This window comes from Sus scrofa, chromosome 4, assembly GCF_054392235.1.
Source record: "Sus scrofa isolate SSC_HxYL_T2T_F1_AM1 chromosome 4, Sscrofa_HxYL_maternal_Yorkshire_Landrace_v2.0, whole genome shotgun sequence".
Lineage (NCBI taxonomy): Eukaryota > Metazoa > Chordata > Mammalia > Artiodactyla > Suidae > Sus > Sus scrofa.
Window position 1 is genome coordinate 100157008 of NC_139386.1, and position 14731 is coordinate 100171738.

A 14731-nucleotide genomic window follows, 5' to 3' on the forward strand; every position below is an offset into this window, starting at 1 on the left:
TCCTTCCCCCCTTGGCTTGGGCATTAGTGTGAGTAACCCAGTATTCCTTCAGCCTTGTTAAATAGGGCCCGGAGAGTGGGAGTCATCTGGAATGCTTTTTTTTTAGGCCCTGTGAGTGGCTTTGAGCTTTCTTAACTCACTTGATGAGTGAGAAATGAGACTTTCTCGTTTCTTGTAGGGAGGGTTTACAAATTGAGGGGAAAATGAAGCCTAAAAAACTATGAGCTGTTAACTGACAGGCCCTCCTGGGTCTTTCCATCGGAGTTCTGCTTCTTGAAGCCTTGAAGTGGATGTGCGGACTTAGGATCTGTCTCTGTTTTTACCACTTTGCCAGTCTGCTGGGGCATTTAGGGCAAAGGCAGCCGTGACCTGCTCTCCTGCTGGCCTTGTATAACAAAGTCAGGGCCGATGCATGTTTATTTGTGCTTCCCTTGCATTCCTCTCTCCTAGACATGACATATCATAACCATGGTGATGTTTTCTTCCCATTTTTTTGATTTTTTTTTTCCTTCATTTTGCTGCTCGTGTCCTTGCTGTGTTCCTTGTTGATCTTTCTCCCTTCCCACAACCTGGCTTGTGTGATCCCTGTGACTATCACTAACAGCCGTTGCCGAGAGATGGATGAGCAGATCAGACTGATGGACCAGAATCTGAAGTGTCTGAGTGCTGCTGAAGAAAAGGTACTAACCGTTAAACCCACAGAGAGGTTATGTGTACGGTGTGGTTTTGTTTGGTTTTGTTTGGTTTTGCAGCTGCCTCCCCTCCACTGGTTGGTTTGTTGAGTGCTTTCTCATCTCTTCACGGAATGCTCCCTTCCTCTCCACTTACTTGGCATCTTTCATCTCTTCTTTCCTAGTTGCTTCACTGCCTCTCCACAGGGTCTCTCCTTCCCTTGGGTGATTTGGGGGACTCTTTGGGTTGGGCATTGGTCACCACCTCCACCCCAGATAGCAGTTATGATTTGTTCCTGCTAGTGGTTTCCCTCAAGTGTTCTCTTAGTATCCACACATTCCGAGTCCTAGCCAAGGAGGGTCCCACCCCGCTCCTGACATGTCCTATGGTAGAGGGAGGAGGGTTGGTGCTTGCTCAGATGACCTGGGAACTTCTCTTCCCCCAGTATGCCTTCCAGCTCTCTCTACATATAGGTTCAATTATGTCTGTGTGTCTCTCTCTCCCCTTTTTTATTCTGTTCTTCCCCTTTTCCTCTCCTGCGGTATTTAAAATATTCACAGTAAGTGTTCTGAGCTGGAGGAGGAGCTGAAGAATGTCACCAACAACCTCAAGTCTCTTGAGGCTCAGGCCGAGAAGGTAGGGGCTGGTTTGTCAAAAGTGACAGGCTTTGGGGCCTGGGCCCAGCCCTGCCCTTGATGAAAGACTGGAGAAACCCATTCCTTATGTAATCCAGTGAGAAGTGTCCACCTACCCTCTCTCCAGATTCTGGGTTTAATTCTCATTCCTATACTGTAATTAAAATAACTTCTTGGGAGTTCCCGTCCGAGGTGCAGTGGCGCAGTGGTTAACGAATCCAACTAGGAACCATGAGGTTGCGGGTTTGATCCCTGCCCTTGCTCAGTGGGTTAGTGATCTGGCGTTGCCGTGAGCTGTGGTGTAGGTTGCAGACGCGGCTCAGATCCTGCGTTGCTGTGGCTCTGGCGTAGGCCAGTGGCTATAGCTCCGATTCGACCCCTAGCCTGGGAACCTCCATATGCCGTGGGAGCAGCCCAAAGAAATAGCGAAAAAAGACAAAAAAAATTTAAAAAGTAACTTCTTGGTCTCAGGTGCCTGGGGTCGTGTTGATGCTGCTGTGCTTACAGTTGGGGGCAACAAATAGTATCAGATCTGAGATCTAGTGAGTGAGCAAAACAGATAACTTTATTCTTTATTGTCTCTGGGACTGTTTTGAGTCATGTGCCCTCAAGGTGTCACCACACCTACTCCTTAACCCAGAGGCAGGAAAAATCCCATCCCAGGGTTGATCTGAATAAGATCAAAGCTTAGGTCCACTTTAAAAAAAAAATAAAGGTCCTGGAAGCTTCTGAGGGTATCATGACTCTGTGGACATTGATTTGTGAACTTTAAGGACTCTTGTCCTGAAACAGCCTTTCTCTTGCTCATGGATCTGCCATTCAGCCCATTAAAATATCGAGGATATTAAATGTAAAAGTAAAGCTTGTGGGGGGGGGGGATTATCTGTGTGAGTCATTCCTATCCCCAAAACTGCTTATTCTATTTCTCTTACAGTACTCTCAAAAAGAAGACAAATATGAGGAAGAGATAAAGATTCTCACTGACAAACTCAAGGAGGTGAGCTGAGGGGATTATAAGGAAGGGCTCAAAACACATAGAGGCATATACAGGCATTCATGTAATAGACGCAGACTAGCTGGCTTTGGTTCTGAAAGGCGTAAAAGGGGAAGTAATAGAGATCTTTCTCTGTCTGATTTCTCTCATTCTAACTGATTTCATGTCTCCTCCAGGCAGAGACCCGGGCCGAGTTTGCCGAGAGATCGGTAGCCAAGCTGGAAAAGACAATTGATGACTTGGAAGGTAGGGAGCCTGAGGGAGGGATTAAAGTAAAGAAATGCAGAGGAAGACCTTGCTCACTGCCCTCTTTGCCTGTGCACCCAAGGGAGTTGGTAGTGTCTTGGCGTGCATCCTATGCCCCGTCCTGTGCCATAGCTAGGTGACGTGGGTCAAATCCTGGAATTGGATTTTTGCATTTAGTCTTTTCCTGTATTAAGATTTTGCCTCGTATTCTAGAATTTGCATCCTTCCCTTGGAGGAGCCTGGTAATGGCATGTACCTCCATGTCCCCCATGGCTACTTTTGGCAATCTTGTTCACCACTCAAGTTGCGGGGGACCTCACCAAGAGGCGCAGCGCAGGAATAACCATTTCCCAGAGCTGACCAATGCCAGGGGCTTTCTAAATATAAATACCTCCTCTCCCCACAATTCGGCAGCTAAATCTGCCCCAACAAGGGAAGGTTTGTCCTTCGCTCTGAGACCTCTGAGATAGGCCCCTTTAGTATGCTCCAGGTAGCAGGATATTCTTACTTTGGGAGAGTTTTGGGGAGGCAACCTTTAGAGCACAGGGGCCAAGAATATTGGTTACACTTAGTCGTTAGAGGAGAAGTGTCTGAATATTAATGTGTGTTTTCTCCTTTTTCTGCTTTTGTTAAATTTATTGTTTCACTGTTAGGAATTGGGCCTGCTGGGTGGGAATGGTATCCTCTTGAGTGCCTTTGGTAATTGGAATTTCTAGTCATGACTGTGCCCAGGTTCCCAACCCTTGCTGCAATCGATGAGAAGTGTCAGGAAGTCCTGTTGGTGGTGGGGATAGTGAGTCTGAAAATGGCCAGTCACGGCTACCAGGATAAATGTTTTCCTAGCTGTGGGTTAGACCCATGATCACACTTTCCCTAATTTCTAATGATTCCCTCTCTTCATCTGCTTCTGATACCTTTCACTCTGTCCCCTCGTTCCTCCCTGTGGTTCCTGTGCCTGTCCAGATGAGCTCTATGCCCAGAAACTGAAGTACAAGGCCATTAGCGAGGAGCTGGACCACGCCCTCAATGACATGACCTCTATGTAACTATCTGACAGCAGAGCGGGGCTGGGACCTTGGCTTGGGGGTGGATGGGGGTGCAGGCTTGTGCATAGTGTGGCTCTGGTTTTGTCTTCTGGAAACTAGAATCTCTACTCTTATCTCTAAAACATTGGTGCTGGTTACTTGTTGGCAAAAGCTGGGGAAGCATTTCATCCTGGATCGGTGGTAGAACCCTGACCTGCGTGTCATTTTTATACTTTTATTCATAGTCCCTTCATTATGACACAAGAATTGTTCTATTTGTTTCTCAAATTTGGTCTTCTCAGAAGGGATGCTGCAGAAGAAAGAATCATGTCATACAATTAAAGGACTGGGGCCCAAAGAGCCAGTGGCTTGGGCCCTGGCAACACATAACGAAACTTAGACTTCCTGGGTGTGTATGCTCTGTGCCCTGATATTAAAGTTCAGGGGAAACGCCCATTATTGGAAATAGCAAATTCACCTGAAAATCGAGCTGAGTCCCAGAGCAAGCCAGGTAGTAAAAAGCACCAAAAAGAGTTGTTGGGGGACTTCATCTGTTTGCTGTGGATCCCTGATCCTTGACGCTAATCTGCCTCTTTCCCACTAACTGAAAAGAAGCCAAATGACTCAGGCTGTAGTGTCTGGCTCTCTTTTATCGTTCCTACTGCTTACCTCTTCCTTTTTCTCCTCATCCTTTCTCCCACATTGCTCCCAAATTGACGTCCTTCTCACCTAGAGTTTCCTTACTTTTTCATACAGATAATTATCAGCGTTTCTGCTCTGTTCTGGATCTGCCCCCTTTCTTCGGGGGAGCCCAACGCCCCATTCTGGCTCTGGATTCCATTTGGGTCAGCGTGGCTGATCCCCAAGGCATTAGGATGGGCGGGTGGGGGGCGCCACAAAGCAACTTATGTATTCTCTTCCACCCCTCACCCCAAATTAAAATGTTAAGCTGCCGGAAGCCTCATGCCACCCTGCATTTGTGTCATTGACAAAGATGCTGCTGTCCCTAAGAAGGAGCCTTGGGGGTGTGATGTGGGGAGCAGCTATTGTAGGCTCTCCCTCCCTCTGACTTATGTAATCAAAGCCACTTTTGTGTGTGTCTATTTTTTCTTGACATTTAAATTCAACCGATCTGAGTCTTATCCAAGTGGTGGACTAGGAGAGGTTCCTGAGAAAAGGAGCTCTAGTCTTTCACTCAAGCCGAGGGAGATCTTCTAAGTCCTTTACTTCCAGGTGTTTAAATCTTCCCGCCTGGAATGTTTCTCTCCTCCTTTGAGAGACCACCGCAGTGCCTCCCAATACATATTCTCTACCCTCTCGCCTGTGGTTCAGATGGTACATCCTCAGAACACCCAGTGGACCCATATATATTACCACTTAAAGCTGGCTAATTACATTATCCCAAGTCACAGGAAATATATATAATAGGTAGGGTTTTCAGTAGTTTTGTTTTCTTTAAACCTTTCTTGCATATTTGAGGCTCATTACCATTACCTGTTGTGCCACGGTGCGCCACTGGGATATAAGACACGTGATAAATGATTGTTATTGGAAAAACTAAAAATAGTTGATCGTGCGTGCATATTTCAAATATTATAGACAGGGTCTTAATTTATTACATGCATAAATATGGTACATTGCTACTGATAAAATTGTAGTTTATATTACGGACTTAAATAACAACTTTTGGGAAATTCCTCTTCTAATTTATGTAGCAGACATGGTTTAATCTGGATAGTGTTGTCACCGAGTATGCTTTTCTGAGCACCTAAGTGTTCTTTACTTAGTACTTCAGTTTCTCAGCAGAGTATATGTTTAAAACTTGGCTTTCTTTTGAAACAGATAGCCAGGTAGAGAGGTTTTCCCCAATTTAAAATTTAGGTCTCGTCGAATTCGGGTTTATTTCTGTCTATACCATTTCTTTTTGCCACACAGCCTTTGTGATTAAGGTACAGGTTAAACTATTAATTTAGGCACAAAGTATTAAGGTGGTAATAGAAATAACCAAAGATGGAGTCACCATCCCTGCTCTCAGGTTGCTTAGAATCTAGTAGGAGAAAGAGCATATTTATAAAACTGAAGGTGATGTGTGGTAAGTGCCCCAAATAATAAAGTTTTGTGCAAGTTCAGAGAGGGGAAGAAATTGATTGCACTGGGGGTGGTTAGGCAAGTCTCCTGAAAGTAGGCGTGTAATTTGTAAACATATTAAAACTTTCCTATTCATTTTTATTAGATTCCAAAAGATTGGATTTCTGACAAGCAGAGTCTGGTTGAGGGAAAGTAGATACCGAGCATTTTGGTCAAAGAAACAAAAGAATAAAAGGACACAATAGCTATAGAGGTCCGTTTAGATAGGGTAGGCAACAGATAAACACTGTAATCAGGCTGAGGGGTTTTGTTTTGTAGATGATGGGGTGCCACCGGAGATTTTGAACAGGGATATGTTCTGAGTCGCATATAAGCAGAATTATTTTGGCAGCTAAGTAAAGAATATATTGGAAGGAGAACAGATTATCAAAGTGATCCGTTAAGATGATGATTCCCAAATTTCATTTAATTTGCATACCACTTTTGATGGCTTTTGTTATATCCTCATCTGCCTATATTATTATTATTATTATTATTATTATTTTGGTCTTTTGTCTTTTTAGGGCTGCACCCATGGCATATGGAGGTTCCCAGACTAGGGGTCTGATTGGAGTTGCAGCTGCCAGCCTACGCCAGGGACACACCAACGTGGGATCCAAGCCGTGTCTGCTATCTACACCACAGCTCACGGAAATGCCAGATCCTTAACCCACTGAGCGAGGCCAAGGATCGAACCCGAAACCTCATGGTTACTAGTCGGGTTTATTAACCACTAAGCAAGCCACTATAGGAACTCCCTGCCTATATTATTTTTTTTAATTTACTCGTTTTCAAATTTATTCCTACTCTACACAATTCTAATTTAAAATCAAAGGTTTTGATGTGTGCTAGTGTTTTTTCCGAATGCACATTAAAATATTAGAGCTAATAAGTTTTTTTAAACATTCACAAATGTATACTGTCTGCAGTCTTCTTACATATCACCAGCAGTGATCATACCCCACTTTGGGAATAGTTAGTTTATTGCAGTTTCCCAGAGATGGTAATCTGAACTAAAGTAGTGGTAGTAGGAGATCGTTTAGAAGGGCGTTTAGAAGGGCCTGACCATTAAATGCAAGGAGGAAGCATCCAGGATGACTGGTTTTGAGCCTAGGAAGATGGTGGTGTTAAAGGTGTAGGGCGGTCACGTGGTCCTGGTTCGGGCCGGGGTGGGGGAAGGGCAAAGGGAAAGGAGAAGAATGGAAAGTCTGTAAACGTGGCAAGTATCCAAGATGAAAACAGATTCCTATGAGTTCCCTGTTGTGGCACAGCGGAAATGAATCCAACTAGGATCCATGAGGCTGCAGGTTCGATCCCTGGCCTTCCTCAGTGGGTTAAGGATCCGGCGTTGCCATGAGCTGTGGTGTAGGTCACAGACAAGGCTCGGATCCTGCATTGCTGTGGCTGTGGCATAGGCTGGCAGCTGTAGCTCCGATTCGACCTCTGGCCTGGGAATGTCCATATGCTGCAAGTGCAGCCCTAAAAAGCAAAAGACAAACAAACAAAAGAACCCCCCAAAATCCTTGGACCTGAAGGCAAGAGATTGATATAAGAGAAAGATTTGGGAATCCATGAGGGTGTCAGGTAGTCTAGGCCATGGAATTAAACTCAAACTCTAAAAGGCAATTGCAGATGTGAAAAGAAAAATTAAGCAAAGAGGAAAATCTGTGGAGGACAAAGTCAGATGGAACTGGTTGGAGGGATAGAAGGAGAATGAGTAGCTTGGGTACTTTAAGAACTTTAAGGCTGGAGTTCCCGTCATGGCGCAGTGGTTAACGAATCCGACTAGGAACCATGAGGTTGCAGGTTCGATCCCTGGCCTTGCACAGTGGGTTAACGATCCGGCGTTGCCGTGAGCTGTGGTGTAGGTTGCAGACGCGGCTCGGATCCCGCGTTGCTGTGGCTCTGGTGTAGGCCAGGGGCTACAGCTCCGATTCAACCCCTAGCCTGGGAACCTCCTTATGCCGTGGGAGCGGCCCAAGAAATAGCAACAACAAAAGACAAAAAAGACAAAAAAAAAAAAAAAAAAAACTTTAAGGCTGAGTGATTTCCAGTGATTCTCCACTTCAACAGGCAGAGAAGTAAGGTAACAAAAAATAATGTTGTCTGGAGTTCCCATCGTGGCTCAGTGGTTAACGAATCTGACTATGAACCATGAGGTTGCGGGTTTGATCCCTGGCCTTGCTCAGTGTGTTAAGGATCCAGCATTGCCATGAGCTGTGGTGTAGGTCGCAGATGCAGCTCGGATCCCGAGTTGCTGTGGCTTTGGTGTAGGCCGGCGGCTGCAGTTCCGATTGAACCCCTAGCCTGGAAACCTCCATATGCCGTGGGAGTGGCCCAAGAAATGGCAAATATATATATATATATATAATGTTGTCGTTGTTTTATTACTAATTTGAGGGTATATTTTGAGCATTAGGGACCAGGAGAGGAGTCATTTATTTCAAGGAACAAAAGAGTGAATTGGTGAGAAAATAAAGGCATGAAGAAAGTATAGCCTAGAATAATGACGTCCAACAGCTTTTGGCAGTGATTTCCATTATGGTAGCCGCTAGCCACATGTGGCTGTTGAACACTAATTGTGGCTAGTTTGAGCCAGGAGCATAATTCTAGTTTTATTTACTTTTAGTTCATCTAAATTGAATGAGCCACATGTGGATAGTGGCTACTGCATTCATTGGATTCTAGATGTTAGTATTATACAGAAGGAGTTGACTTTGGTATAGAGAAAGGCTTCTTACAAAGGAAAGAGTGTAGAGAAATGAGAAGAAAAGTGAGCTGCCATGCCTTGGTAGCTCCTGTCTTTCCCTCTAGTGTGACTGATGTGAGCAAGGATATAGAGTAATCAAGCCAGGGTAGCAGTGTGAAATTTGAAATACTGTGTCCTGTGTAAGGCTCTGGATCCTCGTAGAATCAGTTATTCTGCTTGATCCTGGACTAGCGATGGGAGTGGAGTCAAATGTTATTGGTAATCTCAGAGCAAAATGTTTGACCTCTGAATTTTCTCTCGTCTTAATTTCTAAGAAAGAACCACAGGCTGATGTCTGGGAGTCCATTTTTCCACCTTCCTCCTTATCCTTGGTTGGTTTGAGGAACAAAGTAAAATGTAACTAGACCCCAAGTTGAAACTCATGGTTGAAACTGACCTGATATGCTGGGCAACCTTGTCTTAGCCCCATGCAGACTCTTCCATTCACATGGTATTGGTTGAATACTCCTCAGTCTTAACATGAGGGGGAAGTTTAAAAAAAAAAAAAATGTAGAAGAAGCAAAATCAGTTCTACTTCATTCCTTGATTTTTTGAGGCTTCATGGCTGGTAGTTCCCTTTACTCCAAGCACCCCTTCCCCTTTTCCTGTTACAAAATGAAAGTGACCTGATTCAGACCAGCGAAGCCTAAGGCCTAGCGTCCATGGATCAGACCAAATGAATTCTCTGACTTGGCTTTTTGTTGTTTGTTTTATTTGCTGTTATCAGGGAACCAAGAATTTTATTATTTGCTGTTATCAGGGAATCAGGAACTTTAATGAACTACTATCTGGTCCTGAATTTTTAGTGACTAGACATAACAGTTGGAAACCTTACTTAATCATTACTAAGTTCAAGGTTGAAAGTACAACCACATTTATCTTTCTGACCTTATGCAATTCTTGAGGAACTATAAATTCTGGGATTTAATCAGGCAATAAAATGCCCCCGCTTCTCTCTTTATTTCTTCCCTAAATGGAACAAAGCCATCATTGACCAGGCTGTTGTGAGGGATAAGATGCTAATAACAGCCTTACTTCCCAAGACAGGAGTGGGAGTCACACAAACTAACTTGGGTATAGATGCTATTGGAAGAGTCAGGTTGCACATGACTCTATGTAGTATAACACCAAAAAGTTTAAGAAGTGAGAGTTCAACACAGTTTGAACCCCTGTTATTGTCAGGGATGCCCAGGGAATAAGACAGGTCCAATCCCAGTCTTCATGAACTAGTTTAGACTAGTAAGGGGTTTCTCAGTGGTGCACCTCTGTCCTTTAGGCCAAGATAATTCTCAGATGTACAGAACTATCCTACTTATTGTTGTCCCTTGCCTAGTAAATATCTGTAGGGCCCTCTAAGTTATTGTGACAATTAAAACCTGCCTCCACACATTTCCAAATTCCCCTCTAGGGGGAGGGGAGAGGCTTTGTCCCTTATTGAGAACCAGTGGTTTAGTGGGAAGTGCAACTTTAAAAATTCACTCCAGGAGTTCCCATCGTGGCGCAGTGGTTAACAAATCTGACTAGGAACCTTGAGGTTGCGGGTTCCGTCCCTGCCCTTGCTCAGTGGGTAAACGATCCGGTGTTGCTGGGAGGTGTGCAGTGGTTAACAAATCTGACTAGGAACCATGAGGTTGCGGGTTCCGTCCCTGCCCTTGCTCAGTGGGTAAACGATCCGGCATTGCTGGGAGGTGTGTAGGTTGCAGACGCGGCTCGGATCCCGCGTTGCTATGGCTTTGGCGTAGGCCAGTGGCTACAGCTCCGATTAGACCCCTACCCTGGGAGGATATACGCCGTGGGAGCGGCCCAAGAAATAGCAAAAAGACCAAAAAAAAAAAAAAAAAATCGTTCCAATTCTACCCCTATTGTTTTTTGGTTATTCCCCTGCCCCCAGAATCTCTTTATACATACATGCTTTCTGTTTTGGATAGTGTACACAAAGTGGCAAGTACTGCTAGGAACATACTGGCCCCCAGCTTCCAGATAGAACTGGGAAAACCTCAGCTCAGAAGGCAAGCAATGCCCACAGTCAGCCCACAGATACAACTGCTTTTAAGGGGAAAAAGTCTTTTTTATATTGAGGTCCTGAGACCCTGTTGAAACATACTGTAAAACGAAACTAAAAAAAAAAAAGTTGATTACAAACGCCATAGGCTGACATTTAGGTCAGAAACATCCATCAGCAAATTTCCATTACCCTTGTATTGGTCAGATGAATTTGGATTCTCTGTACTCCTTTTTTATTCACTTAAAAAGTTTTTTTCTTGTGATGAGAACTCAGGATGACTCTCAGCACCTTTCAGGTATTACAGAAAGCAGTGTTAATTAAATTTATATTTGTCATGTACACTATATCCCTAGTGCTTATTTGTCTTATAATCGGAAGTTTAAACTTTTTGATTACCTTCAGTCAGTTTCCCCTCCCCTCACTCACTGCCCTCCTCTGGTCACCACAAATCTGTCTTTTTCTATGAGTTTGTTTGTTAGACCTATGTTAGTTCCTAGGAAAAAAGCATGGAGATAGGATGTTTCTATACATTACAAAATGATCACCACTCGTTAGCCTCCCCTCCCCTAAAGATGTGCTCCAAATAGAAAGTCCAGATAAAGCCAGGGGATTGGAGCACTTAACTCTTTGTATCAGGAATGCTTTTGGGTATAAGAAAAATACCTTAATAGTAGCTTAAATAAATATGAGATTTCTTTTTCTCTTATGATTAAAAAGTCTTGATTTGAGCGACTGTGTCCTGGTGTAGTTGAGATTTCGGTGATTCTCTTGGCCCTTTCATTTTAGGTTGAAATTTGCAACTTTTAGTCATTATAGGGCAAGAAAGAAAGCTCATTTTTCCAGAAGTCCCCAACAGGCTATCCCCTACATTTCATCAACTGGAACGGGATCAAATGATCACCCCTATCTGCCAGCGAGGCTGGAAAAGCAGAACAGGATGGTCTTGATTGGCTTGTACCAGTAATTCGCCTTCCTCGGGGCTGGTTGGACCTACTGTTGGCTGTAACAGGTCTGGGGTTCTTTTAGAAAATGGTAAAGTTCGAATTTGATGGGCTAGGCCACTGTGATGAGTCTGTCACCCAAACATCTACAACAAGAAGCATTAGAAGGTGTAGGTTTGAGTGAGTGTAAGGTTATTTGAGCCAATCTCCCATTCATAATGCTGTATTGAATACTTGTGCAGAAAAATATTCAACTATTCCGTTCCTTACAAACCCTGATTATTATTGTAAATATATTTCTCATAAGCCAAATGTATTCCTTCTTTTGCCCTGTTTCACTTGTTTCAGTTTCTCAAGCCAGGAATAAATACTGTGAAGGAGGGTTTTTTTTTCCTCCCTTAAAATGTCATCCTTTCAACTTGTCTGTCTGAATTTTTAATTTTACTCCTCTGTTGGTCTTTCTACCAACTGAATCCTCCTTGCATCCATCCTGCCTTACAGATGCATGTTATGTATACCAGGTAGTTGAAAGTCTCACAATTTGCTTCTGGTACTCTACTAACCTTCCCTTTTTCTCTTTCTCCTCCTCTTTCTCCTCTCCTTCTCTTGTTTTCTCTCCTCTCCGTTGCTGCTGCAGAGCGTCTCTACAGCCAACTTGAGCGAAACCGCCTGCTTTCTAATGAGCTGAAGCTAACGCTGCATGATCTGTGTGACTGATGGGCAGGGCTCACTGATGCCCATTTAAACAGAGCTTACGGCTCACACCACTGGCCTGGACCCCAGCAAAAAGCTGATTTGTCTTTTTAAAAGTTACTCTTTTGCCCTAAGCAAATGGCTTTTTAATTGGGGCAGTTAGAAGAGTGCTGACTTCCTAACTGCACTGTAAAGTGGGAACATTAATAGTAATACTGCCTTTCTCTTTTTAAGAGATGATGAGTGATGATGGGAGGGAACTTCGAGATTATAGTGAGAAAAAACTGGGAGGGTTCTGTTTTCCAACCTTATTTGCTACTCTTTCACTTGTGCACTGACTGTAGGATATGTTCCCTTGCATGGATGTTTTCTAACAATAAAAGGACTGACTTGACAAGATGTTGTAACTGCTTCATCTGCAGGCCCAGGGATGGGCCCTTCCAACCGGGTAGAAAAAAGGGAAAGGAAAGAACAGGGTGTGGAATGTGAATAGGTGTGTGTTGCCACCATCCACCTCTCTGACTTGAGTATTTTCCCCACCTCCTTAGAGCAGTGAGTGCTTTGCTTGCTGGGCAGATTTGATTCTCCTTGATATTCAGCTGCTGGTTTTCTTCCCGACATTTTCACTCTTGCTTCTTTTTCCTGGTTTTCTGTTTAATTGTAAGTAAACTGTCACAGGCTAGTTCTGAAGAATAGCTCTGCAAAAATCTGTTTTGCTTATAAGGATTCGTTTTGTAGTGTTGGCTTTGTTTTCTTTTGAGATCCTCTGACTTAGCTATGGGGGCTCATTTATTTATCCCACTAGTTATCCCATTCTTCTCTACCTTGGGGGGAAAGCCTATAGTGCATGTGAACCCTCCTATACTCTTTTCAAGTTGAGGTTGTGATGTTTCTGCTGGTGCAAATATGCCAATCCTTGTACTCAATGTGTCAAACTCCAGCAAGCTGTTTTGAGTAGGTATTGTCCTGTGGGTGAAAACTAGAAGGATGGGTGGCTGATGGTTAAGGCCACCTCCTTCAGTGACCGAAAGCTGAAAGCCTTGGTTGGGTGTGGGGAGGAAAGGAAATGACTGATAAGGTCCCCCAGTTCCCTCCCCAAGAAGGACAGCAACACCTGCAACTTCAGTGGGCAAGCCTGGGGCCCTGCAAAAACGAGTGATGCAATAGCTCACTTCTGTGGCTGAGAAAGGAGCTGCTTTATTAGTCTGCAGTTGCCCTGCAACAGGAACAAAGTAGCCCTTAAAATTTACTTCTGGTTTTTACAACGTCTCTCCTTTACCCCCATTAGATAAACTGAAATGCACCAAAGAGGAGCACCTCTGTACACAAAGGATGCTGGACCAGACTCTGCTCGACCTGAATGAGATGTAGAGCACCCCAGCCCCGCCCTGCCGCCGCTCCTTCCTCTCACCCCGACTCCGCCTGAGGCCAGCCTGCCCGAAGCTGACCTTTAAACTGAGGGCTGATCTTTAACTGGAAGGCTGCTTTCTCCTTTTGCCACCTCTCCCACTCCCACCCCTTTGCCCTTTTCACCAAACTGTCTCTGCCTCTCCTGAGAGATTTCAGGTGGGCCAGAGGCTGAGCTCCTTTGGGAACAACTTTTAAGGGAATGTGAGCACAATGCAAAATGTCTTTAAAGCATGTTCGTGATGTACACATTTTGTAATTACCTTTTTTGTTGTTGATGTAGCAACCATTTGTAAAAAACATTCCAGGTAATTCCACAGTTTTGAAGCAGCAGTCTAATCCCTTTCTCACTTTTGGAAGGTAACTTTTCAGCTTAATGCATATTGCCCTCTCCATAGAGGAAGGATAACAGTGTGTGGGCCTGCCTTACTGAGAGCCAAACAGCCCAGAGAAAGACTTCATTATGGGAAACCTGGTTGCTCTGTAAAAAGTACCTGCCATATCAGAAAGGTGATTCCAGGAGTTAGCCAAAAAAAAAAAAAAAAAAAAGTGCTGTTCAGGTTTTCAGCTTTACAGTATCTTTGGGCAGCTTTTATGTTTTTCATCATAAGTGACCAAACAGATTAAGATGAGACCTCTGTCTGAGACCAAATCCTCTACCCTGTTCCCAATGGCTCATAGAATGGATCATGTGCCCCTTATGTTGAGGTGACCACTTATTATTTGCTCCCCTGCCTCCTAGAAAGAAAGAAAATTATGTTTTGCCACTGATTTAGCCATATGAAACTCATCTCATCACCCTTTTCTGGGTCTGAAGCTGCTGTCTCTAAAAGTGCCATCTCATTGTGCTTTGTGTCAGTTAGTGCTGGAGAAATCTTGAATAGCTTATGTACAAAACTGTTTTTAAATTTTATATTATTTTGAAACTTTGCTTCTTTGGGGTTGGGGCACACTGGTCACCCCATCTGGCTGTCAGTTCTGTGCAGTCGGCTGGCAGTGTGCTGATCATTTAAAGTTTCTTTCCCTACACAGTTCTGCCCTCCTCCCCCCACGTTTGGTGAGGTTTCAGTGAGGTCTGTTAGGTGTGCATCCTGCAGCTTAATTGGCTTAAAATGTACTCTTTTTTGTGGTCTCTTTGGGGGCCGATTAGGAGAAAGAAAAACCAATAATGTAACTGTTTTGATACTGAAAATTGATGTGTCTTTTTGAAATAAAGAACCAGTCCCTCCAACCCTCA

The 14731-nt window shown here is 44.0% G+C and overlaps 1 protein-coding gene across 19 annotated transcripts in view; it reads left to right on the forward strand.

Annotated features, from left to right (window-relative positions):
- The window catches only part of TPM3 (tropomyosin 3), a 30581-nt gene extending 15850 nt beyond the window's left edge, over window positions 1–14731 (forward strand). For 2 of the 19 annotated variants that reach the window (XM_085020916.1, NM_001444371.1), the window contains 5 exon segments: window positions 605–680; window positions 2242–2304; window positions 2478–2547; window positions 3511–3589; window positions 4329–4530. In XM_085020916.1, coding sequence (XP_084877042.1) covers window positions 605–680; window positions 2242–2304; window positions 2478–2547; window positions 3511–3589; window positions 4329–4332 — 292 coding nt within the window. In that variant the 3' untranslated portion in view covers window positions 4333–4530. 19 annotated transcript variants of the gene reach the window in all.